This window comes from Chlamydotis macqueenii, chromosome Z (genome assembly GCF_036417535.1).
Source record: "Chlamydotis macqueenii isolate bChlMac1 chromosome Z, bChlMac1.mat, whole genome shotgun sequence".
Lineage (NCBI taxonomy): Eukaryota > Metazoa > Chordata > Aves > Otidiformes > Otididae > Chlamydotis > Chlamydotis macqueenii.
The window spans coordinates 13,214,688-13,239,308 of record NC_141593.1 but is presented as its reverse complement, the minus strand read 5'-3'; the positions used below and the strand labels follow the sequence as shown (position 1 = coordinate 13,239,308).

The following is a 24,621-nucleotide window of genomic DNA, read 5'->3' as shown; positions in this document are numbered from 1 at the left end:
TGGAGTCATGACCAGTCTGCCTGCAGCAGTTTCACACTGTCAAGAATACCCATTCAAACCCAGTTTCCCCTTTGGTAGCACATATATTTATGTAGCATTCTCTGTTGATCACAAGAGTGCAGCTCATCTTCCCAGCTTAGAGTTTAGATACTAGTCATGGCAGAAGCATCCCCTGGCAGTGCTGAATGAAGCAGCTGCCAGCTAAGTACAGATTTCAGTGATTACTCTGACCGGTGACTAGAATTGGACATGGAAACTGAGCTAACCCTGCACTGATGGATTGGGGCTCAAAGGTCAGAATTGAGACTAAAATGGGGAGCTTATATTGCTCTTGCCTCTGGCTTCTGTGGATGAACACAAGACGTCACTTGCTGACAGTGTTGGTCTGGCATCCTCAGTCATCACTCGAGTCACAAAAATTTAAAAGTAATCAGTCGTCGTAACAACTGGGCCAAAATCAGCCATTTATAATTTCACTGAGTGCAGTGTAAATGCATTTGTTTTCATCATTCATGCTCTTGTGATTGGCAGTGCCACATTTAAATGCTGTGGATGGCACTCCCAACTGGGATAAGTCTAAATCACTGTTTTAATAAATAGGCTGTGCTGGTTTACAGAAAAATACAATTTACACGGATATTGCACAAACTGCACGCACATATGACATACTTAAGAAGCCAGTACTGAATACTCTATTCAGCAGCATTAAATAGAAATGCATTAATTCACTGTTTGATCTATTAAAGAGATGTTCCCACCTCCTCCTTCTGATCAAGAAATTTATGATGGGATTGATGATGAAGATGCTGTAACTAGGTAAGGTTTTGTATAATTTACATAATTTGGTTCTTTAACAGTGTCTTCCTTTCAGTTTTTAGTAACTATTAGGATGAGAGGAAATGGCCTCAAGTTGCAGCAGGGGAGGTTTAGATTGGATTTTAGGAAAAATTTCTTTACTGAAAGAGTGGCCAGGCACTGGAACAGGCTGCCAAAGGAAGTGGTGGAGTCATCATACCTGGAGGTGTTGAAAAAAGGTGTAGACGTGGCACTTCAGGACATGGTTTAGTGGACATGGTGGTGTTACGTTGATGGTTGAACTTGATGATCTTGGAGGTCTTTTCCCACCTTAAAGGTTCTACGATTCTATGATTCTATGATCAGCAAGTGAGTATACATCAGGATGGATTTGTGAAGCTATAAAAAAGGGTTCTTTGGTCTTCTGGAGAACTTTTGTTCTGTAATTAATTTTAGTGTGTCAGCAAAATCAGGTGCAATCATAAAAACCCTGAAATCCTCAATTAGACAGAATAGCTCTGAAATTAAAATAACAAACTAAAATTTTAGCTTGCTGAGTAACAACATGAAAAGTAAGCCACTAGATAAATATCTATACCTACAAATATATCTTGATATCTACAAATGTCTTAACATACATATTTCTAGTGTAGCATTTTAGTGTTTGGCACTTAGATAAGTGTCCTCACCTTGTGGTATATACATTGTTGGCATTAATGAGAATTATGTGCATCAATGGAGAATTTAAACTGGACCTTTTAAAAAGAATGTACATTTTACATTGTGATAATTGCATGCATACTCCAAAGGTCTGTACCGCAGGATGAAGATAAGAATGGTATCTGGTCCTGGGGAATCTTGAAGAAGCTAAAGGTTAAAGATGACAAAAAGAAAAGTGTACGAGAAAAAACAACCAAAATCAATGGGGCAGAAGATAATGGAAATTTGTTGTAAGAATCTGCCAGGAAATCACAGTACATGTTGACTAATTCTAATAAAGCATTGATCACATGCTACTAACATGTTCTCACAGCAGCCTAATAAATCATGCATCAAATCACAGCTCAGGATGATACTTTTCTGCAAAAACACTGACCTCCTTTCTTTTCATTTATATAATACAATTACTCTCTTAAAAACCTGTATTTGTTGCGTAAGTCTAGTAATTAAAATATCCCAAAACAATTTTTTTGCTGAAGAACACTAAAAATATCCATGCTCTTTCTGCCACTCTGGTGATGTAAGTTTGCTGTATACTCAGTTAAAATGTACTTTGCTCATCAGTACAATGTAGCTGACACAAACTTGTAAATCTAGTCCTATTAATCCAAATTTTAGGAATAACATGCCAAACAGAAAAATACAAAGATCGTCTTCTACCGATCTTGCCTAGAGGTTAAACCAGCAACTGGTGTTTTTACCACCATCTTCTCTCATTCAGTTCTGAACTAGTTTACTTTGATTCAGTGGTAAAAATACATTTAGTTCATGAGTATTGCTTGTGTCAGCAGAGCTTCAAAATGCCTGGAAATTACTTGGAGGCCTTGTGTTACAAGTTTTTAAAATTATTTAAATAATGCAAAAGCCTATTAATGTGATATAAATACTTAATGAGCATTTTTTTTTCCCAGCACATCTCCTTCAACAAAGACATTTGGAAAAGGTAATTAATAGCCTATTGTTCACTCTCCATATTGATTCCTGATCCTTTTTTTCTGTATACATTACTCTGTATCATGCTAGTCACAAAAATACATTCAAGGAAGGAAACAGGATTTCCCATTGCTTACCCAGTTCCAGCAAACAAATTTCAAATATTGCAACTGATTTGGCTACAGACAAGGAGATACAAATACATTACAAACTCTCTAGAAAATAGACTGCTTTTTTAAGCAGTCATTATTTTTCTATGTGAGATTTCCACTAGTTCATTTTCTTTGACATAAGTATGAACAGATACACTTGGAAAGAAACACTTAATGCAACACTTCAAAAGTAAAAAGAGATCTTGTTGTTATTTTTATCACTTGCACTGTGTTTGTAAGATAATATGCACTCATAAATATCAGCTCAGCCATGGAATACAAAGCAACTGCTTACAATTTTTGAAGCTGTTGCCTGAACTGAGTTCTAAACCTTTTATCCCCTACTGTGATTTTTCTAGTCATTGGTTTGGTGCGTGGAACAATTGCTTCCTCCCTCAAATAGGCTAAATGTGACTCTAAGTATATTCTTGGGGTAAGAATACTTTTCACTGCTTTGGCATTGCAAGATGACCTAAAAACTAACTTACATGCAATTCATATCCACTTCTAAACAACGTTGCATTGACCAAAGTGCTATAGAAGTGCCTGAGTCTACATTAATATCAAACCCCAAAAATACACTTCGATGTAACACAGTGGGAAATGGACTAATTAAAATGAAGATTAAAGGCTATTGCATTAGCCAACATGTGCTAAAACTTGCTTCAGCTTAAGAAGATTAAAATATCAGTGAATACCTATTATTATTAATAAAGAGTCTTATTCTGAAAATGTTGGCTGATGTTTGTTTTGCACAGTACATTGTGCAAAAGAGAGAACCCACAGACAATACATGGCTACAGTACTTGCCACAATTTCTTGTTAACTTAGCTACACTACCATAGATTGTAACAAAATGTATTTTCTACTCAAGGATCACATTATAATTTTCCATGCTTTTAAATGCTATTGTTTCAGATTCTGGAGACAATGATGTCTATGATGACGTAGATTCTTCAGACTTCCCTCCTCCACCACTCGAACTCAAGCAAGTGAAAACAGGAATTACTCCCCTGATTAAAAATGTGTAATACACCATGAAACATTTTCAAAGTATTTACTAAAGGCAAATTGTAACTAATGAATGTATGCTTTATTTGGTATTGTCAGGTGTTGCAGTTCTCCTAAACTTTCTGTTGACAATGGCAGTCAAATGCTCTCTGCCCTTATTTTAGGTTGAAATAATAATTAGACTACAGGATAAATAAGCATGCTTTGAATTTCAACAAATTCAATCTCTGATGGACAAGAGGTAGAAATGAATGCATGGCCTAAAGGTACTTGATTGTACATTCTCTGAATGCAGTCCTCTTCCTATCAAAATCCAGGGACTATTAGGGTATGTACTTGATCCCACTTGCTGTAGGATTTGAAGAGAAAATAAGATAGTGCCCTGTGTTATGAGACACATCTGGAGGTGTAAAGTTCAACTTGGAAAACTTTTATCCCTGGACCAGGAAGGTATGGCCATCTCTGGAGCACAGATGTGTTATGAGCACAGATGCATCTGTGAAGATGACTGCAATATGTCACATTCTGTTGCCACTAACTCCACTCAAGTGGAGCTACAGACTGCACTGCAATAATCTAGTCTGGAGGCATTAAAACAGAGAGAGCTCTTTGAACTGTATATCGAAAAGAAAAGATGTGTCCCTCCTAACCTAAATCTAGGTTAGTTCACACACATGCACATACAATTTATCATAAGTGAAACTGCCATCCACAACTCCTACAGAGATCAGGAAGGATCAAAAAGTAGAGTCAGACTTTAAATTACCAGGTACAGCATCAGGAAGGTTAGTTAGGGATGAAACCTTTCTGTGCTCATTGGCAGAAGTCAACATTATCAGGGATGGGGAAAAAAAAACCCCAGAACTTGAAAAGGGGCAGGTAATGGAGATTCCTTGGTGTAGCAAGGTCTTCTATGGGAACATAGGACTAATAGAGCTACTCTACAAAAGGCTAAAATTTTCCAGCTGCCTCCACAGTGGGACATGTGTTATTCAGCCTGTTGCCCAAAGATACATAGACTTAACAAGAATTGTTCCTTGCCTAGAGATTCTAAAGTTATGGGTATCATTTACCTAAACTATTTTTGGTAGATGGAAAGTTCTCATTGCTGTAGCAGCTAGATACATCAAATAATTTTCCATACTTGCTTACATGATAGACATATTAACGTGAGAGCTCATTAAAAGAGAAGAGTAGGAAAGAAAACTCAAACTTTTTATATCTTTTGAAATCAAATCTGTATTGTATTATCCATATTAGTTTTGTAGAGCAACAAAAACATACTAAATACACATGCAGACAAATGCATTTTCACTGAAATTATCAGAAAGGTTGTCAATATCTCAGGAATGTTGCTAATTTTGTTTTGATCTGTAACCTTTTGGTTTAGTTCACAAAAATCAACAAGCCTTGGAAAACATAAATCAGATGAAAAAGATGCACAAAAGCTTAAAAAGATGGAAAAAGAAGAGAAAGAGTTCAGAAAAAAGTTCAAAGTAAGTTTTGTTCACATAAAATACAAAGATTAAAATATCTGTATAGTGTCCTCTAATATATATTCCCTGATGTGTAAATAATCTATTATTTTGCCTTTGAAAGATAAAAAGTATTATTACTTGTAAAGATAGTAATCTGACCATTTGTAAGTCCAAATGGCAAGCATGGGCATATACTACATAGCATAAACAATTACTGACCTAATTTTCAAAACTTTAGTAATAAATGGGAATATATTGGTCTAAAAAATGCATGATTTAAAAAATGCTTTATGTTGGTGGTTTTTCACCAGCATCTCTTTATTTTATTTTTGCAGTTTGAAGGCGAAATTAAAGTTCTGTACTCTACTACCACAGTCCAGGATTTGCCCCAGAGAAGATGGGGACCAAAAGACTTACAAGTTAAACCAGGAGAGTCTCTTGAAATTATAGAAAGTACAGATGATACCAAGGTCCTGTGCAGGAATGAAGAAGGAAAATGTAAGTTTTATTAAAAAGCTCTAGTACAAATCAAATTGCCAGAGTGATTGAGTCAGGACATGTGAAAAAACTGTCTTCCCTGTCTTATTAAAGCAGAGCCTAATACTTCTGGTTTTCCTTGCCTGGTTGTTAACAAGAGGTAGATTGTTATTTTATTTTTTTTATTGTGCTTTAAGAGCAGTTTGCCTTTAAAAAATTAAAATTCGAGACAAGAGATACCAACTGTGAGAAAAAGGACAACTGAGTTATGTAAATCTTGCTTTTCATCAACTAAGATTAACAGATGGTTTTGTTGCTTCTGTCTCCCTCTGTTTGCCAAAAAAAAAAGTATAGCTATGATAATCTAGGAAAAGTAAAATCCTTGCTCTGCTCCTGGGAAGCACTTGCCCATTGATTGCAGCCAAAGGAAAAATCAATAACAATATTCTTTGGATTGCCAGAGACGGAGTTTAATCCTTTGAAGAGGCTTGGGGGGAAACTGCTTAGGAATCCTCCCCCCAGCCCAGTGCTCATCCAAGATATACGTCCTTGCTGGCATGCCTGCTTGTTTTGGGAGCTGTGCGAGGCCTTTCAGCATTTCTTTGAAACCCTTGGCCAGGATGTACATTGGCAGAAGTTTTTGCATTTTTGGAGAAGTTTGGACCATCTACTGTTGGTTTCAATTTCTTACTGTGCTTCTGTTACAATACTTTTCAAAACTCCTAATGAAAATTCACTTTGTGCAGGAACAGACTACGTTCAAAGTAACAGCATCCTTCCACTCACCTCTACTTTTTACCTCTGACCTATGTAGAAGACAGTCCAATGCCATAAACCTCTGAAGGGGATTCAGTCACTTTCCGTCTGGTTTTTCCTCTCTGTACTCAACTGTTAGAGTCTAGAGTAAAGCCTTCTTCCTGGCAGGGCTGGAGGGTGAGAAAGAATTTCTTGCATAACAACAAGTATGTTTTTCAAAATATGGATTGCACTATTGTAGCTACTTCCCAAAGAGCAACTTTCAATGCTGCATTTTTTGAATCAAGCTAATAACAAAATAGAAAGTAGTTCATGTTGGCTGTTTTTCTCACATAGTCTTCAAAGCCTTTCATATAGTGACAGGAGCAACTGCTTTGCTATGCATAAAAGAGCAAAGCAAATAAAAATATCCTCCTTGAAAACTTCTGAATAGATTTCTGTCAATTTTCACATTAATTAGTGATGTTTGAATCCTAATTTAGTTAAGTGCATGACAGTTTTGGTTATTTGCTCTAGTTGCTTTAGTTCCTCATCTCTTAAAGCTATGACTTTACCTTTTGAAGGCCAGATAGACTGAAAAACAACAATTAAAGATGTTTTTGTTACTTTCTTGCATGTAAATTCTTCCATTTGACCATTAACTTGTGAAGCTCTTCCATAGCTTCATGCCTCTTCTGGCCATTAAACAAAATTACAAATTATATTATAGAATCATAGAATCATAGAATGGTTAGGGTTGGAAGGGACCTTTAAAGGTCACCTAGTCCAACCCCCCTGCAAGGAGCAGGGACATCTTCAACTAGATTATAATGTCTTCCTACATTTTTAAGCAGGGGCTGATGACCTTAGGAATGTATTCTGCCATCACTTACTTTAATAGTTACAAAACGATTTGAAATTTCAAAAGTGAAACAAGGAACTCATTCTCATTTACCTTCTCCTTCTTACTGCTGCCTTGGTCTGACCCACGTACCTTTTGAGATACACAAAAACCTTCAATTCACTTTCACAAATTTTGCTTAAACATTAACATATAAATGGACTTTTGTGCCTGAAAATGTAAGTTGTGTCCTTTCCAAGCTTCCTTTACATTGTCAGAGAGCAGTTGGCCTGATGTGTCATAGCTTTCAGTGGTGCTAAGTAATCAAGATGGGAGTGTGCTGACCTGCTGCCTTGTTCCCTATTATGGAAGCCACATAAATATGAATAAATTAGTTGGAAACTGAAACTTTGGACATGTAATTTTCCATTAGTAAGTTTGAAAGAGTGTGAGATCAGCAGGGGCTGTATCTCCCATGTATTTAGGAGCTAGGGACCATCAAAAGAACCTAGATTATGCTTTGCAGTGGTAAGAGGACTGGCACATGCACATCTAGCTTGCAAGCACACTATATTTATGTGTCATTACTGCAAGCAAAGAAATTTTGCTTTCATGTGTTTCACATGAGAAAATTAAAAGAAGAAACAGAGAAGATTAGATTAGTCAAATGATTTCAAATGATTCCCAGAGAGACTTCAGGTGTCCTGGAAATTATTCCACTCTGCTTAAAGAGAATTTTTTAAAGATGAGCTCTTAAAAAACCAAATCAATTTCCATGCTTTTATCCCAGATAAAAAAAAAATCTGAGCAAAGACAAACAAGCTAAGAATACCTTGAATAGACAGAGCTTTCCCTATGTGTACTGACTTGGAATCAGCCTGAGAGAACACACAGGTGACTGAAAATCTTCAGTACTGGGTTCTTTGACTATTGAAGATTACTTGCAGTTTAACATTTTTGGTAGGCAAAAGTTACAGTAGAATTTATGTAAGTATCAAATCTTCCTGACCCTGAAGATATAAATCCAGGCAAATGAAGCAAATTTTATCTTACTTAGCTGCAGTTAAATATTAAATGCATAGAACTTATTTTCCTTCATGTAACTGCTGAGTCTTGAACAGAAGCTAAAGCAGATTAGTGTCAAAATATTATCACATTAAATTGATGTCTTTTTAGGCAACCTTCAGCTCTAGCACAAGATAGAAGTTTTCTTTAAGAATGCAATATTTTCAGTGTACTCTGGCCTTCATAGAGGAAGTCACTAATCTACTTTTTATATAGCAATTAATACAGCATATTTTGGAAAAAAAAATATTTATGTTTGAGATTTATAGCAATATCTGATATCTAGCTATAGCAATATTCTGATATCTAGCGAAATTTGCCAAGCTAAAACAAATTGTGCAGATGTTTCTTTACGAATAAAAGCTGTACATAAGAGTTAGTTACTTATTACTATTTGCAGGTCTATTTGGGATATTAGTCTTGTCAGATGACTTTTCCAATATCCTATATAGGAATCATAGGACGTTTTTATATATAAAAACATTGGCCAGTTGAAGACTGTGATAATTCAGCAGCTTTTAGGAACAGTATTATCTCATTGCGTCTGATGCAAGGGAAGGTTGCCCCTACTAGTAAAGTTACAGATCCTGAAAAGGTCAATTTCAGTTAGAATAAAATTAGGGCTTAGGTGTAAAAAAGCCTTAACACAAAATATGAGATTATTTAGATGGATATTACTGTGCATTTAAAAAAAAAAAAAGAAAAAAGATTCTGTCATATCTTGTGTATCAGAAGAGAAAAATTCACATGAAGGAGGAAATAATTCCTAAAGGTAAAACAGTAAGATTCTGAGGATTCAGATAGACTGACCTGAAGGATCGACACCAAAAATACTAGCAGAAAAATGACACTTTCTGTACGATATAATGGTTCCTCTAAGTACATGGAGCAGTAGCACCTCCAGGAATTCAAGGAGCTTTACAAGTCAAGCTAATAAATTTATTCTAAACTCTACAAATTGTGTATGAATTACTAAAAACCTGTCTTTTTAGTGTGATCATTTAAGCCTCCTAAGGAATAAAAGAAGGAAACTTATATAATTATTTCAAATACAACAAGATCAGACTTCTACCTTAGAACTGTCCTAATTTTGTACCAACATACTAATGTTTACTTACAAATGTGTAATTATTCCTTTGCTTGAATATGTTATACCAATTAGCAAGTATTTCTGTATGTATCTTTTAACAAAGACAGTAATTTTTTTTCAAAGAAGACTATGTGTAGTTTTATCTGATTTAGTTAGTAATGCAACAGAGTAATAGTATCATTCACTAGTGCGTAGCTTTTCTAAGGTATTTCCATTATGTATACAAACAGTTCTTACCAATATGATACAGTTAAAAATTTTTAAACAATTACAGTTGATTATAATAAATTGTTGTATACATCTTGAAAGACATTTTTGGCACTGTAGGAACTATACGTATTTCTGTTATTTATTATTATAAATATTATGTGGTTACTATTGTACCACATTTTTGTGCTATAGTTTGTGAATTGTACTATATTTTGTGTTAATATATATTGTTTCATGCCCGTATCAAGCAACCAGGAAGCTAAAATATAAAATGAAAACCTAATCTTACATAACCTGTATTACTATTTTATCCTTTCAGCACTAGTTTTATGCACAATGGCAATTAGTGCAATGAAACAAGAAAAATTATATTTTATGAATATGTAAAGTACTGGGCACAGTAGACATTTAACTGGTCTTGGAGCTGCTGTAGTATTCTTACTCCCTATCTAAGGCACTACTTTATATTAAACACGTAGAAAAGAATAATTAAAACTAAAATTGGACATAGCAAAATTTTCCTTGAGTACATATCCATTGCATGTTGTTGTTCATCTATTATATCTTTCTGTCTAAAGTACCTAAAAGAAAAAACTGCATTTCACTAGTGATGGCAACAGAAGAAATAACAAGAATATTTAAATTTAACTTAAATGCATATATATTTCAATTTTACAGATGGCTATGTTCTGAGAAGCAATTTAGTCGAGATGTAAGTACAAAGTGATCTTTTTGAAACATTTGTTATGACACTCAGTTTTGTCCTAAATTGTTTGTTAAATAAAAGTGAAATGTAATTATTTTAGTATGTCATTTTTGTCCTGCAAATTGAGTTATTATTTTTATGGAGTATAGATTTCTCAAGAATTAGTCACATACATCCATGCTGGAAATTTTCAAGGGCCGCATTCCTCAATGCTTAACCATAAACTCTATTTTAAACCCTGAAGAATTACATAAATTAAGCATTATTTGTGCTAGAATCTATTACTGAACTACACATTAATGTGATTAAGTGTATTGATGCCATTTTCAAATGTTTAACTAAAATAAACTGATTTTTCTTTAGGGTTTTCTTTTTTTCTTTTCCAGTCTTATTGGGACTGAGCAGTTTTGGCTCACTGTTTCTCCAAACTATTGCATGGAGTTCAGTTCAGCATTTTGGTTCTAATCCAAAACTCTCGCCAGACAACACCTTTCCATTTCCTTCAATGGCCATTATGTAGCCCCTTAAATATGAAATTATATGTCACCTTTAGAACTGAGGCCTGCAAACACATATACACGTTTAACTTATATACACACAGCCTTATTGGTTTCCATAAGCCTGTTCATGTATCTAAGTGATATACTTTGAAAATTCCTATTCATGGAGCATGTATCATTTATTGACATTACCTGAATTCATTATCTAAAAAGCTGCTCATCCAAAACCATTATGGCATTGCCAAGTACAGCAACAGATAAGAGGGCATATTGATTTTCTTTACTCATATATTCTGTTTCTCTTTTTAAAAAATCAGTAAGTATTTTTTTTATGGAAATACCTCTATAAGTTTGTCAGAATAGCTACTTAAAAACTTAATTTAGAAAACCTAACCTTTTAATAAAGCAAGCCTTTCACGTTAGGAAGAAATGTATCCAGCTCTACCCTTCCCTGAAAATCCTTTAACCTGACCACCTTGCTCAGCACTGTTCTTTTACTACAAAGGTTGCCCTTTCCTGATTAGCAAATGATTTGCTTGATAGCATGTCTGCACTCCACCATACTGCTACACTATTTTGTATCTACATGCAAAGAATAACATATGTCTGATGTCTTGACTTTTAATATATTATTTTTCTTTTTTTAACTTACAGTGATGGAGACATTTACGATGATATTGGTGATGGTATGTTGAACATTTCAAACAATACAGTAACTTACACCAAATAACTTTATCTTTGAGTCAAAGTACTATTTTTGCATTTTATTTCCATTTCAGATTGCATCTATGATAATGACTGATGCAGAACTCTGTGCAAATAAGAGCTTCATTGAAGATCAAAATCTATTTCAGACTTCCTAATTGTGAAAGCAAGAGAAGTCACTAAAGTGACTAAGTCACTAAAGTCACTAAAGATTAAAAGTTAAGTGGTTACACTTTTCTAAATGTACAATTAACCTTTTTTTAGAATTTCAGGGTTTTGTCATCCCTTGCTTTGTGTGATGTTTGTATTGCCATTTATCTGAGCAATTAAAATTCAGTGAATATGAGCTAAAGTTAAGGTTATAATTTTCCACTTCCTTTCCACATTTGTGACAGTCCATGTAAAAACAGTTCTTCAACTAGCTATACCCAAAGAGGTCAGTTCAGGTCTATGAAGGATACAGAGAACAACAAATCCTGGGACAGGTTTTACTTTGGCTCTGGTCTATTAAACATCAGAGACGGCCACTCTAGGAAGGACAGTACCCTGAAGAAAAATGCTTCCTTTGGTGGTAACATCCTGTTGTGAAAACAGGAAATCAAAAGCGGGCACCAGAGAAGACATCATGTTGCTGACCTCCCATTCCAACTGCAATAGCTTTAGCTACACTGACATGTACAGCCAACTACCATTATTGCTGAAGTTTTTTTCTACATTGTACTAATGATAGAGTAGCATCTTCTAAAATTTATTTGACCATTTTGTACTTTTTGACTAATATCAATAGTGAATTAGTAACAATGTTATATGTGTTACATACAGCACTCTGAGATCTAAACCATAGTAGAGTCTACTTTAGTGTTGCTCAAAATATATTCAGAACATTTAGGTTAGATATATTTTCTGTTTAGTTTGAAGATACGTTGTTGTTGTCACTATAGTAATTTAGACATTAAAATGGACCTATAAACTTATGATAAACTGGTTGGAAATAACTTCTATATTAAACATGTAAGTATATTTATCACACCATTTTGATAATCTTTTTCTTCTAAGTACTATATTTTACACTAGACTTGGCTAAATGTGAGTATAGAAGTTAAACACTTCCATGCATATCCATTGTAGAAACAACATTCATTCCTAAAGATCACTGGTGATGCTGTTATCTGAATGAACAAGTAGCAAATGAAAGTAAAATGAACTGATGAATCATAATAAAAAATATCATTTTGCACTTATGTATCAGAACTCACTGGAAATCAAAAGACGTTTACTGTGAGCTCCCAATAAACAGGGTGAGCACGTGCAGAGAATGGAACATGTATTTGTAATGTGTGATGCTTTTGCTGTAGTGCGAGATAATCAAAAACCTGTAACAACCAATGTGGCTGGACCAGTGCAAACAACTTCTCTTGATAATCAAGTCTCTTGTAATCCTCAAGAGAAGTAAGGTACACTGTGCAAATCAGTGCAATGTAGCAAGCTAGCAAGTTTAGCTTATCAACATAAAAAGATTTTGGTTCTCTTGAAGTGAGTGAGTTTTGGTCTTGCCTTCAATGGAGCTGAGATTGCATCTTACACAAATGCCTTTTAGTGACGGTTCAAAATACAGTAAATCTCTCAGGAGGTATAATGCTATGGGGATATCAAACATAAAATTAACTGTAGAAATACTAGCCTATGGGGATAGCAAACATAAAATTAACTGTAGAAATAGTAGCCTATAAGCTATTTTATACTGTATTTAAAATCACTGATAATACACTGAAAAGCTATATGCAAACTTGAGTTTCCTGTTCTATATGTGCTATCCAGCCAGCATCCAGGCACACAAATACCAATATTATGCATAAACATCAGCACCAGCACCCAAATTTAAAACATGACCTTGTATATTAAGTGCAACGAACAAGTCTGGCTACTTAGCTATGTTGCTGCTGGTGGTTGGTTTTTTTCAGGGGCATTCAGGAGGGTGGGTATTTGCATCAAATTAGTGATATGCCAAAGAACTGAGAGGAAATTTAGACATTTAGAAATACACAACTGCTTGTCTGTTAACAATAGGATAAATAATTTCATGCTTTATACAGTTAATTATCTCAAAAAGACTTTGTGTTCAATTCTAACATATATACCTAGTCTTGTTTTAGTTTTAACTCATAGCAGAACTTCATGTGTTGCAGTAAGGCCAACAGAGGAACTCTCCTTTAGAATACCGTTTATCTTGTATGAAAGGATTTCAGTAGAACACAAGCCTCTTTTATCCCTCTGAAAAAGAAGTTAATTTTATTCTTTGTGAGATTTTTAGGTCATACATTTTGAATAGCTTTTCCATGTTCTTAGCCTTGATGTGTTGTAGGTTACTGATTATACTGACTGAATTGGTCTTATGATACATTAAATCATCAAAAGAAAGAATCATAAGAGACTCTAAGCTAAAAATCTGTGCATTGTTTGCACAGATCAAATATAATGTGATTGTTACAGAGTGTTGAAAAGTAATGATAAGGTACTACGCCCAGAAAAATTGATGGGATTGTATATTTTTTCTTTTCAGTGTTTTACCAATGCTGTTCACTGGATGCATTTTTTTTTCCTTTCTTCTCAATAAAAGTGTGCTTTCTCATAAGAAATGTGGTTACACCATCTTTTGCCAGTGTAGAACAACAGTAGCTGAAAAATAACTTTCAAAAATTATTAGTAAGCAGCTGACAGAGTGAAAATCAACTTTATTATTGCTGCAAAGGCAGCACAACTACAATGTGGCATTTGTTTGTCAGTAATTACTATCCAGAAAGTGAAATGTAAGCTGAAAATCTTCCAGACAGGAAAATCTATACTTAGGCATTTTAATAAAGACTGTATTTTAAGGGTTTCTCACCTGCAATTTATTCTATTATCTTTTGAAAGTCATAAAGAAAGAAAAGGAAAGCTGTTTTCTCTCTCTTGATATTTTTACCTTCTCCAAACTCAGTGTATAACCCTGGGGTATTTGGCTGTGCCTGCTAAAACATTCAGCAGTGAAAACATCAAAATATTGACATAAAAATTAGGCTTCAGCATGAACACCCCAGTTACGGTAAATAGAGCTGATTTCCATCTATGTTGTACCCCTACTGCTGTCGCAGTAAACAGGCTAAGCAAAACATAAACTAGGAGGGCATAAAAGGCTTCTCTAATTCAGGAGCTTTAGAGCATTTCTCTGCTGTTACCACAGGCTCCGGACGGCAGGAATGCAGCTGATCTCCTGTGCATTCCTGTGTAAGAGGTTTATACTCTCGATCCACATAATTGCAGATCCCTTGACTACTCCTCCCATGCTGGTAACAAAACCCTCCTCTGTGTGCAATCTTGTTGCATAATCCACCTCCACTGTGAAGATCAGGGCTTTAGTAAGGTGAAGGAAATTTGGTGGAGGAACCTAGATTCAGTATGTGAATTAGATTACCCCTTACCAGTGTGTTACTTCATGACAGATACAGGTGTAAGCACGTGTGTATCTGTGTATATGCATGTTGTGTGTCCACGTGTGAGTATGTGTGTATTTTATGTCAAATAAGACAAATTCTGGGGAAACTAACAGATCTGTAAAAGGGTACCCTTATGACTTCTGCATAGCAACCCCAGACCATCCCACATGGGAAGCATGAAAGCTTCACCATGGAGTGCGGCACTCAAATGCAAGGAGGTGTAAGAAATTAGTTTGCATTTGCACAGCCTGAGTTCTGCCTCCTCGTGTGGATGAGTCTGTAACTGTGTGCGCAGTCTATAATTACATGATGGCTCAATATCCATCCTTTCCACAGGATCCCCACCTCATTTAGCACATGGGCTGGATAACAGAAATGGCAGTTGTTCAGCCCTGCTCATTCAGTTTCTGGCCACTCCTTTATTTAGTGCAAATCTTCCCAAGCCTATGCTGCACCCAGAATTATTAGTTTCTCGTGGTGTTCATCACAATGATATCTCAGATTCCCATGAATAGTATTGGATTTATCTTGTGAGACAGGAAAATATTTTAGCCTCATTTTTTAGTGTATGAAAGGAAGGCACAAACAGGGGACAATTTGTGGCACGTATCCATTAATCCTGGATATAAAAACAAACTGCTAAAGCTAAATTAATTATATTTTTAGTACTTTCCTAGATTAGGACTCCCACTATTTTCTCTACCTCTTCTTTGCCTCCACTTGTGGTTAAACACAAAGAGAAGAGAGAAAAGATCTTGTGTTTAAAAAATATTAGCATCCAAAATGTATATTTTAAAAATACCTTGTTTACAGTAATAGAAGGGTGTGGACAGGGGATACTGATTAAAATTTAAATTAAATAATAGTTTAGGTTATCTTTTGAAACTTAACAAAAACTAGGCACAAATTCTAGAACAGAGTAGTCTACATTATTGCCTCAACTTACACCGTTTGCTGTCTCTCAGCTCCCATGTTGACAGCAAGTTTGTTGGCAGTTTTCAGCCAGGTCTACAGCTTTTGCCAAAATTAAATCCTTATGTGTTTATGGTCTGGGGATACGCCAGGCTGAGACACCCAAACCAGTTCTGAAAGAATTAACATATTTAACAGAACCTATTTACCCAGGATAGCCGCATAGCCCTCCAAGCCCCCCACCTCGACTGCTCAGCCTGGCTAAGAAACAAGGGCAGCTGAAGGGTCATCCTAAGCTGTTTCCAGCATCCAAGCCAGCTGGAAGGTATCTCTCTGACACTCAGGTTAGCCACAGTACTGGGTACTGCAGAATGCCAACGCAACATGTCCTAGCCCTGTGCAGAGCAGCTACGCCAGGTCCCCGTCTTTGCCTGGGTGCAGCAGAATTACAGTGCTCTCACAAAGCCTTTCTTCCCTGTGTTTCAATCTAGCTAGCTGGCTCCTGAAATACATGGAATTTGTTAAATTATCTCTATTTCCCTCTTTCTAACGCACCTTGAGAGAGAGGATTAAGCTGTTATTAAATGTATAGAATTTCTCACTCGAGGCTTTTCATATTGTGGGCCTTGTTGAAAAGAATATGAGAAACTGTATGTTTATTTTCTTTCTTAACACATAGGCACATAAATATTGCTTAAACTTAAAATGTTCACTGTTAGGCAGAAAAGAAATTTGCAAAATGTCAACAGAAACATGAATTAAATGTGAATTAGACGGATACCAAGGGTTTTAAGAAATATGATATGATTTGCATTACTTCAGTAATATCGCCAAATCCTACAGCTCAGGCATCATGAGATAGACAAAGAAAAGAAAAATCAGCACTGGCTTTTTTTTTTTCTGCTTTTTAATTCTCTTTTTGGCCTAGTTCCTGATTTTCAAGTTCTTAGCAGGAAGAGCTCCCTGCTCCTTCACTCGCATGTGGGTGCACTTCAGGTGGAAAATGTACACAAACCACAGACACAGAATCCGGGGCTCCCGTCCCTTTTTCTTGCTGACAGAACGGACGCTCTGTGAAGCTTCCGTCCCTTCTCCTGCATCTCAGCTTCTTTCACATTCTCCTGCCCTGGACAATGCCATCACACACCTTCCAGCTCACACAGGTAAGCCCAGTTTCTTCTCCCGTATTGATCCAAAGACATCCTTATTTTTTTGTTGTCATTGCCTCCTTTCACCAGCTGAGACATTCTCTGTACTCTTCTACTTGCTTTCTCGAGTACTTCCTGTTCCCTGTAAATATTCCTCTTTTCCTTCATCCTCTGATGATGCTATTCTGTTCCTCACTTTTTCTCCTTCCTTTTTCCTTTCTCTTTTCACCCTTTTAAACATGCCCTACTTCTGCATTCCTACCCCTGGCACTTTCATTTTTATCCCATTTTTAAAAGCTGCTCTGTTTAAATGCTCTTTTTTTTTTTTTGTGCAAGATTTCTAACTCTGTGGGTGACACCAGCAGACATTTTTATGACTCACTAACCACTGAAAAGACTTAGAATTCTTGTATTTTGCATTCTATGCTGTTTATCCCATAGCATTTAAAATCACTCCAAACATACCTTCCTTCTGCCCTCAATATCTGAGGGAGTTTTTTTCAGTACCTAAGTTGGGATGTTATAAGTAAATCTTACTACTGCCAGCTTAAATTTTTTAAAATAATTTTTAAAAAATTATTTCTATCCCACCCCATTTTCTGCTCCTAAATCCACACTAAGGTACTTTGTACCAGCTGTATAAGACACTGAAGCCTGTTCTAATGATATCCACTGACTGCTGAGCATCTCAGATATCCAAATATTTCAGTATGGATACCATGACATATAATAGCATTGCTATTAAAATGGTAGCTAGCCTTCATCAGCCAGTGCCCAAAGAAAATGTTAATGGGCTTCTTCAGTTTAAAAAAAAAAAAAAAGACCATGAAGACTTACAAAAAATAGTTCCTGCTGCCATATAGAATCGGATTAATTATCCTTACATACAGCTTCAGCACTATTTCTGCAGTTTATTTGGACTGAAACACCTAAAAGCTGTGTGTTTTTAAAGTTTCTTCCTCAGGTCTAATTAATATGCCAACCATACCCAAACTCAACACCTGTTGCTTTTCATAGCTTCAATAGGATTATACAGTGCAGAATGCTGTGAAAAATCTTACATGAATGGGTGCCTAAATGTGAGGTTGAACTAATTAACAATCTAGTTAGCAACCTGCCCAGTTAATCAGGCAGGCTTGTTGCACCACTTAACATTCTGTTACTTTGCAGCTGTTTGTTGTTGCTTTAGTATGACACTTATTGCAACTCCGGTATAATTCTCTGCTATGAGCTATACGTGCATTTTTAAATTTCTTCCATTAGTGGATACTAAAGAAATACTAGCATTTTACCCAGTTGCAATCAATTCAGATTTTTATTAATAGTTTTTATTTCTAGCTGGATTTAAGGGCACTGTATTATTCACTTAGATTATGCTGTTTTCCAAAATCAGAACAGTTACAGAAAAAAAAAGATTTACTGAGCTGAAAATTTTGTTAGGAATTGTTTTTTCTTTAGTTAAACCTGTTGCTTTTGCAAACTCTATTACCAATACTTCAATTATTATTTATAGAACTCCTTTTCCATAACAATATATGTAGAAATATACCTGTTGGATTGTATTTGAAAAGGCTAGCATAGGAATATATTAGGAATATACCACATTAGCCAGGAGAACAATCACACCTCAAAAAGCAAATCCAGTGGAAACATCCTTCCTGGGGAGCAAATGGCAAATTGCCCCTTGCTTTTGCTCCACACTGCTCGGCGAACACAAGACCAGAAGTGGCAAATCAAAAAAAAATTAATACATGGCTCAAAAGTTCAACAAAAAATATTATGTGGTTACACATGGGGGTCCTCTTTGCTAGAGTTACTCCTTGCACTATCCCAGTCTGTGCAGTGTGGCAACCCATCCCTTGCCTGTAATCAAAAGCAGCCCAGGCACTATAGCTGTCTCTATACCAGTCACCTAAAACAGTGCCAGGGAGCATCCCTGGGCACAGGACCTTGAAAGTCTTTGCTGTGACATTGGCTGAACCAGACAGTTTTGGCTCAGGGTCAATGCAAGGCTGCCTAAAGATGCCCCAGCATGTATTTGCAGGATCTCCATGTCACCAGTGCCCTCCTCAAGTGACCCCATGAGACAGCTGGATTCCCTAAGGAGCAGCTGTGTGTAAAATGGGATATCCATGCTTTCACATTGCACTTGTTTTTCAACACCTCTGTCCTTCCCCGTATCTCAAATTCTGCTAGGTTTTCAACCAAGCTTTGGCCACACTCACATTTTCCCAAATCCTCTAGTAGGGTGCAGGGCAAAAAGACAGCATTTGCAGCAGGCAGCTGATCTCACAGGCCGGAGGAAGGACCGCTCCTTGCTGTATTATAGAGACACAGAACACAAATCTCAAGAACAGCTCATTAAAGGACTTTGACTTATGTAGATTAAGCTGCAGCTAGTAGGGTCACCTTTTTCCCCTCGTTTCCTTTCCCACATCCTCTGAAGACTCAATCATGCAGCACAGCCCTCTTCCTAGCAGATCCCAGCACCTTCCGCTGCACAGCAGGCACATGAGCCCTGAGCTGCAGCTGCATCCTCCCACAGATGTATCTGCTCTGTATCACTGGATGGAGGTGCAGCGCGCAGGCTCTTACCGCTTTACACCCACTGCGTAGCACTCCGAGGTCTGAGAACATTGGTGCGTCTGCTCTCGTACCTGTGTGCCACCGGCAGTTCAGAGCTGCCAATAACACGATCTGATATTATGCGTTTGTCCAGCTCTAAAAAATCCAGCTGAGGAGCTGGATTTGATTGTCTCAAACTGCAGAACTTCTAAGCCAACCGCCCACCAGCACCTGCTCTTGACCTGACTCTGAGCTGCTGCTGAGCCAGACATATTTACAGTCTGAGATTTTTTCAAGTAAGAAAAACCAGGTCAAGTGATTCTTGCAATATCAAATGGACTAACCAATATTTGGACATTTTTGGTGCAGATCTGTTTGTCTATCACATTTGGACACTGATCCACTTCAATCAGCGATAGTTTCTTTATACCTTCTTTTTTTTTATACCTCCATTGCAATATTTCCTGGCTGCAGAAAATAGACCTCATGTCTTACCCTTTCCTAGGCAGTTCGATGGGCTTCATGTGAATAAAGATTAAACAAACAGAATGATTACAAAAATTCTTGCTAACAATATACTTAGCAAAAGAAGCAAATTTTTTTTAACCTTTCAATCTGATTCACTAGATTTTCACCTCTTCCTGTTTGTCCCACTGCCATTCAGGATTTATCATCTATTTAAAGTCAATTTTATGATACTGCAAATAAGGAAGAGTGTTACAAATACATTTGGATGAGATAAAATGCTCGACAACTACAGATCACTGTAGCTCAGTTTAATTCAATAGGTTAACATCTCATCTGTGTAGGTTGGTTCAAGTTCATGATTTTTTCTCTTTCTACGTGTATGTAAAGGGCAGGCTGCACCTGGTGTAAATTGTACATGCTTATTAATTCCCACAGAGTTTAATCAATTTAAGCCAGTTAAGTCTTTGCCCCTAGCTTGTCTCTCATATTTCTCCATTTCAGCGCAAACAAGTGGAAGCCTCCTCTCTTTGATCTTCACATTAGATTTTAAATCTTGAAGATTTATAATTCACCTAGTAGTATCCTCTACAGCATATTGCAAAACCCTATTTGGCATATAAAAACACTGTCACTAGCAAAATCCAACATGTGAGGGGGCAAAAGGGACAATCTTCCGACTGGAAAAGGAGAGAACAAAGCAGTTTCTTCATGAGTCCTTTATATTTACACGCAAAAATGAAGCTCTAGCTTTAGAAGCCCGTAACCACCACTGAACATGTAGGAACATTTTAACACGGTTTCAAGGTTAACCTGCCTCCAGATGACATTGGAGGTTTGTTGTTACATTCTCACAAATCGTGCATTGCAGGTAGGAAAGGAAGTATGCCAGCAGCTCACAGCTCACATGCTTTCACACTGTGTCCTTGGCTTTAGAAGATTTACTTATCTATACAGAGAAGTTATATTCACATAAAATTATAAACTAAGAAGTAATATCGAACTAGTCTAATTTCTCATTTCGCTATCAAAACATCTTTTCTTTGATTTATAGCTATTTGATTTCTAGTCATTTAGACACCGAAAGACAAAAATAGTAAACTGAAGAGGCTGCCTTACACTGAGTCAACCATAATTTGTGACACAGAGAAGCCATCAGACCAGTGAAGCTCATTTTCTTTTTGGTATTAATATCCCCCCTCCAAATGAACAAAAAGCCTTGTGGGTTTTTTCCCCCTCCACATTTCTCCCCTCTTGCATATTCAAGAGAAACACAGGCTGATAAAAAAATGAGTAGAAAATTTGATAGGTAAGGGACTTTTATAATTTTTTAATTAAACTTTTGTGAACCTTTCCTCACATTTAATGGGAGAACAGAACATGAGAAAAGCTCCAAAAATAGATCCCAAAATGTCCTCTACTCTCACAGGGTGAGGACTATTCATACCAGTGATGTCCCCGACATTTTAAGGGACAGACTCACTTTGCAACATGCATTTTATTTTTTTTTTGGTGGGAAGTTTCCACATATGTAAGCGGCAGTTAAGGCTAACTCATACTTGCTATTTACCATTGCACTGTAACAGAAAGTTAACAATCTAATGTTATTGTTTATTTCTCAGCTGTGGCAAATGCTAGTTACACCTCAAACTGCATTCAAAATACTCTCGTGGGTTACCACTTAGAGCTGACATTATGGCACTATTTTGTGTGTCATTATCAGAGACAACTTCAGTTTTACCTGCATAATTCAAATATAACTAGGAAAAAAAAAAAAAGAGAGAAAACTGGAGCCCAGCAAATTAAGTGAAGTATTTTGATTATCAGAGGGTGTCTGTAGGGACCACGCTGCAAAAAGAGTACCCTAGAGCTTAAACATTACCCCTTTCTTACTCTTCCTTGTTGGAAGAAGTTCTGGTTCTTTTAAAATACATTGTGTCTCTCTGATTTCATATCAAGGGAAGAAACAAGTGCTGTATGGCACTTGCATTCAGCATGAAAGTCCAAAGCACTTTACATGCAGATCACATGTTCAAATTCATTCCAGAAGTTTAATAGTGGGCCAACGCTTAGTGGTGCTTCAAAGGTTATGTGACATTAATTAGTCCCAGCAGTATGCATAGTAAACAGGATATAACATTACTACCACAAGCAGCAGCCAATTTGGCATTTTCAGGAAATCAAGGGTTCCCTCGACAAGAAATTTTAAAGGGCAGTCCTGAGGCGTATTGATGAAACCATTTAAGGAAGTTTGATAGGCTTTCATCCTGTGTTATGGATGGATGAGGTTTCATTGCTTAGACTTTCTCATTTTAAGAACCTGGAGCTCTTCAAGAACATTAGCTTCATATTTAATAAGCAATGATCCAAACAGCAAAGTTGTTGAAAATGGTATTTTAAATTAAATATACTTGACGTAATCCTATTAAAGCAAGATTCTTACACGTGTGTCATGAACTGATATGCCAGAATGTTTTTCCACTACAACTTTACAAATAATTAATCTTTTAAATCAGTTTTGATGTCTTAGAAGTGCACCAATCAGTGTAAAACTGTTTTATACAATTTTTGAGATTAAACGTAATGTTCAGGAACACTTAATAAAACCAGATTTTTTATAAGTAACACAGGATCTGAATTGAAAGACCTCAAGAGAGAGAAGGGAAAACTCAGAGTGGAAAATAATTTACTACAGAACAGGAAAACAATGACCTGAGCTTGTGAAGCTATGTTTATACAGCTGGCTACTTCTATACTTTAATTTGATTATTATTTGTTGGTTTTGTTCCTGAAAATGTGGGAAGTCTTGGTGCAAGAACTTGCCTTGGCTACAGCTGCCTGAAGTGTCAGGACAGGATGTTAGGTGTGATCTGCTTATTTAAACTTTTGCCTAAAAATGAGAAGAGCAAGTACTTGTAAGTATATGTTGTTTTTTTTGTTGTTGTTGTTGAGGGACATGAAGGTTTTTTTTTGATGGATGCACTTCTTGGGTAAGTTTAACAAGTATCAAGGTAAGAAGGTTGACAGTGCAAAGAGACTCACGATGAGTAAACCAAGAAAGCACTGAAAAAAAAAAGTTTTTTCCTGTTTTTAATTACTTCACCTATTAAAAAGCTGAGCGCAGAAAACATCCGGTGTACAAAGCCCACGGCCAGGCCGCATCCTCCTGAATTACCATCTCATCACAAGGCAAGTGCAGCTCAAAGGAAAAAGGGAAACTTAAGCGGGAAAAACCTCACGAAAACAAAACCAAAAGGAAAAACAAAAAAAAAAAATTCACTTGTCAGACCAAAACCTTCAAACGTTGTGACGCAGCAGCGATGTAGCAAGCCCGTTCCCAGCAGGCCAGACTCGGGGAGAAGCGGGCATTTCGCCACCCCCCAGCCCCAGCTTTGGCATCTCGGGGCTGAGCTACCGGAGAAACAGCTTCCCCCTCGGTCACTCTTCCCGCGGCCGGGGGCGGCGGGGTGACCACCCCGCCGCCCCCCGGCCGCGGGAAGCGTGACCCAGGCGTGCGCTCAGGTAGGCGGCGCCCTCCAGTACCCGGAGCCACCGGTCACCGCCCCGCCCCGGGAGGCGCGGCGACAGGGCGGGGGTAGGGAAGAGACAGCAGCGGGGCGGAGGCGGCGGTGTTTCCGCGGGCTTCTTCTCGCGAGAGCGGGCGAGGTTTCCGGTGTTGTGACTGCGGGGCCGTAAACATGGCGGTGAGTCTCCGCGCCCGCTCCTTGAGGCACCTCCGCATCCGAGGTAAGGGGCCCCGGGCAGGCCATGGCGGCAGGCTGTTCACCTCCCGTCCTGCCGCCGCCGGCTCTCGCTCCTCGCCCCCTCCGTTCCCTTCCTCCCTTTCTCCTTCTCGGGCTCCTTCCTCCCTGCCAGCCTAACACGCTTCTCTTCCGCCTCCCTCCCGTCCCCGCAGGTCGGAACGACAGCGGCGAGGAGAACGTTCCCCTCGATCTCAGCCGAGGTACGGGCCGTGGGGGTCGTCGCCTGCCCCTCGCTGCGTGCCCGCGGCGGAGCGGGACGGGAGGGGATGCCGCCGGCGGCGGCGAGCGGCCTGGTGCTCTGGGGCGGCCGCGGGAGCTCGGTGGGCGGTGGGAGGGAGGCGAAGAGGGAGCGGGTTGCCGGTGTCCGGCGTCGGTGGGTTGCCCAGCGTCCTGTAGTGAGCGGGGCTGCCCGTAGGTGGAAGCCTCTCCTCAGCCCCCGCTGACTGCGGGGCAGCTCGGGCAGCGCCGTGACGGGTCCGCGGAGCTGGCCTGCCCTGGCCGCAGGCGAGGGGAGCCCCTGCATGCAGGCGGAGGCCCCTGGGCCGCTTCCGGGGTAGTTTTGGGAGGAGGTCGTTGTTTGTGGACGGGGCTGTTCGCAGCGTCCGTCCCGCAGCGGGGCTGTCCGGGCTGCCTCCGGCTGTGTCTCCGCTCGGCGGGTCAGGGCGGTGGGGCCGGTCTCCATCCCTTGTCCTGTGTCCCTGCCGGTCCCAGGCCGGCTGGCCACCGGGCTTGCCGTGAGACCAGGCGGCAGTCGTCTCCCGTTTACTTGTTAAGTTGCTCCAAACATCCTCCGCTGCTCTCAGATGTATAGGGGGAATAAGAGGAAGGAAGCAACAATAACATCTGCTACACACTAATTTTGTCTCAGACAAGTAG

General features: G+C 38.2%; 2 protein-coding genes across 4 annotated transcripts in view; both read left to right on the top strand.

The window, feature by feature from the left end:
• Positions 1 to 11,603, top strand: part of FYB1 (FYN binding protein 1) — a 46,795-nt gene extending 35,192 nt beyond the window's left edge. Inside the window, exons 10-18 of the mRNA XM_086771070.1 lie at positions 747 to 816; positions 1,605 to 1,745; positions 2,427 to 2,458; positions 3,519 to 3,627; positions 5,002 to 5,107; positions 5,425 to 5,587; positions 10,186 to 10,219; positions 11,368 to 11,399; positions 11,493 to 11,603. Of these exons, the coding sequence (XP_086627196.1) occupies positions 747 to 816; positions 1,605 to 1,745; positions 2,427 to 2,458; positions 3,519 to 3,627; positions 5,002 to 5,107; positions 5,425 to 5,587; positions 10,186 to 10,219; positions 11,368 to 11,399; positions 11,493 to 11,515 (710 nt within the window). The 3' untranslated portion in view covers positions 11,516 to 11,603. The remainder of the gene's footprint in view (positions 1 to 746; positions 817 to 1,604; positions 1,746 to 2,426; positions 2,459 to 3,518; positions 3,628 to 5,001; positions 5,108 to 5,424; positions 5,588 to 10,185; positions 10,220 to 11,367; positions 11,400 to 11,492) is intronic.
• Positions 11,604 to 23,620: 12,017 nt separating this feature from the next.
• RICTOR (RPTOR independent companion of MTOR complex 2) overlaps positions 23,621 to 24,621 on the top strand; it is an 85,101-nt gene continuing 84,100 nt past the window's right edge. For all 3 annotated transcript variants that reach the window (XM_086771161.1, XM_086771163.1, XM_086771160.1), the window contains exons 1-2: positions 23,621 to 23,728; positions 23,898 to 23,945. In XM_086771161.1, coding sequence (XP_086627287.1) covers positions 23,680 to 23,728; positions 23,898 to 23,945 — 97 coding nt within the window. In that variant the 5' untranslated portion in view covers positions 23,621 to 23,679. The remainder of the gene's footprint in view (positions 23,729 to 23,897; positions 23,946 to 24,621) is intronic.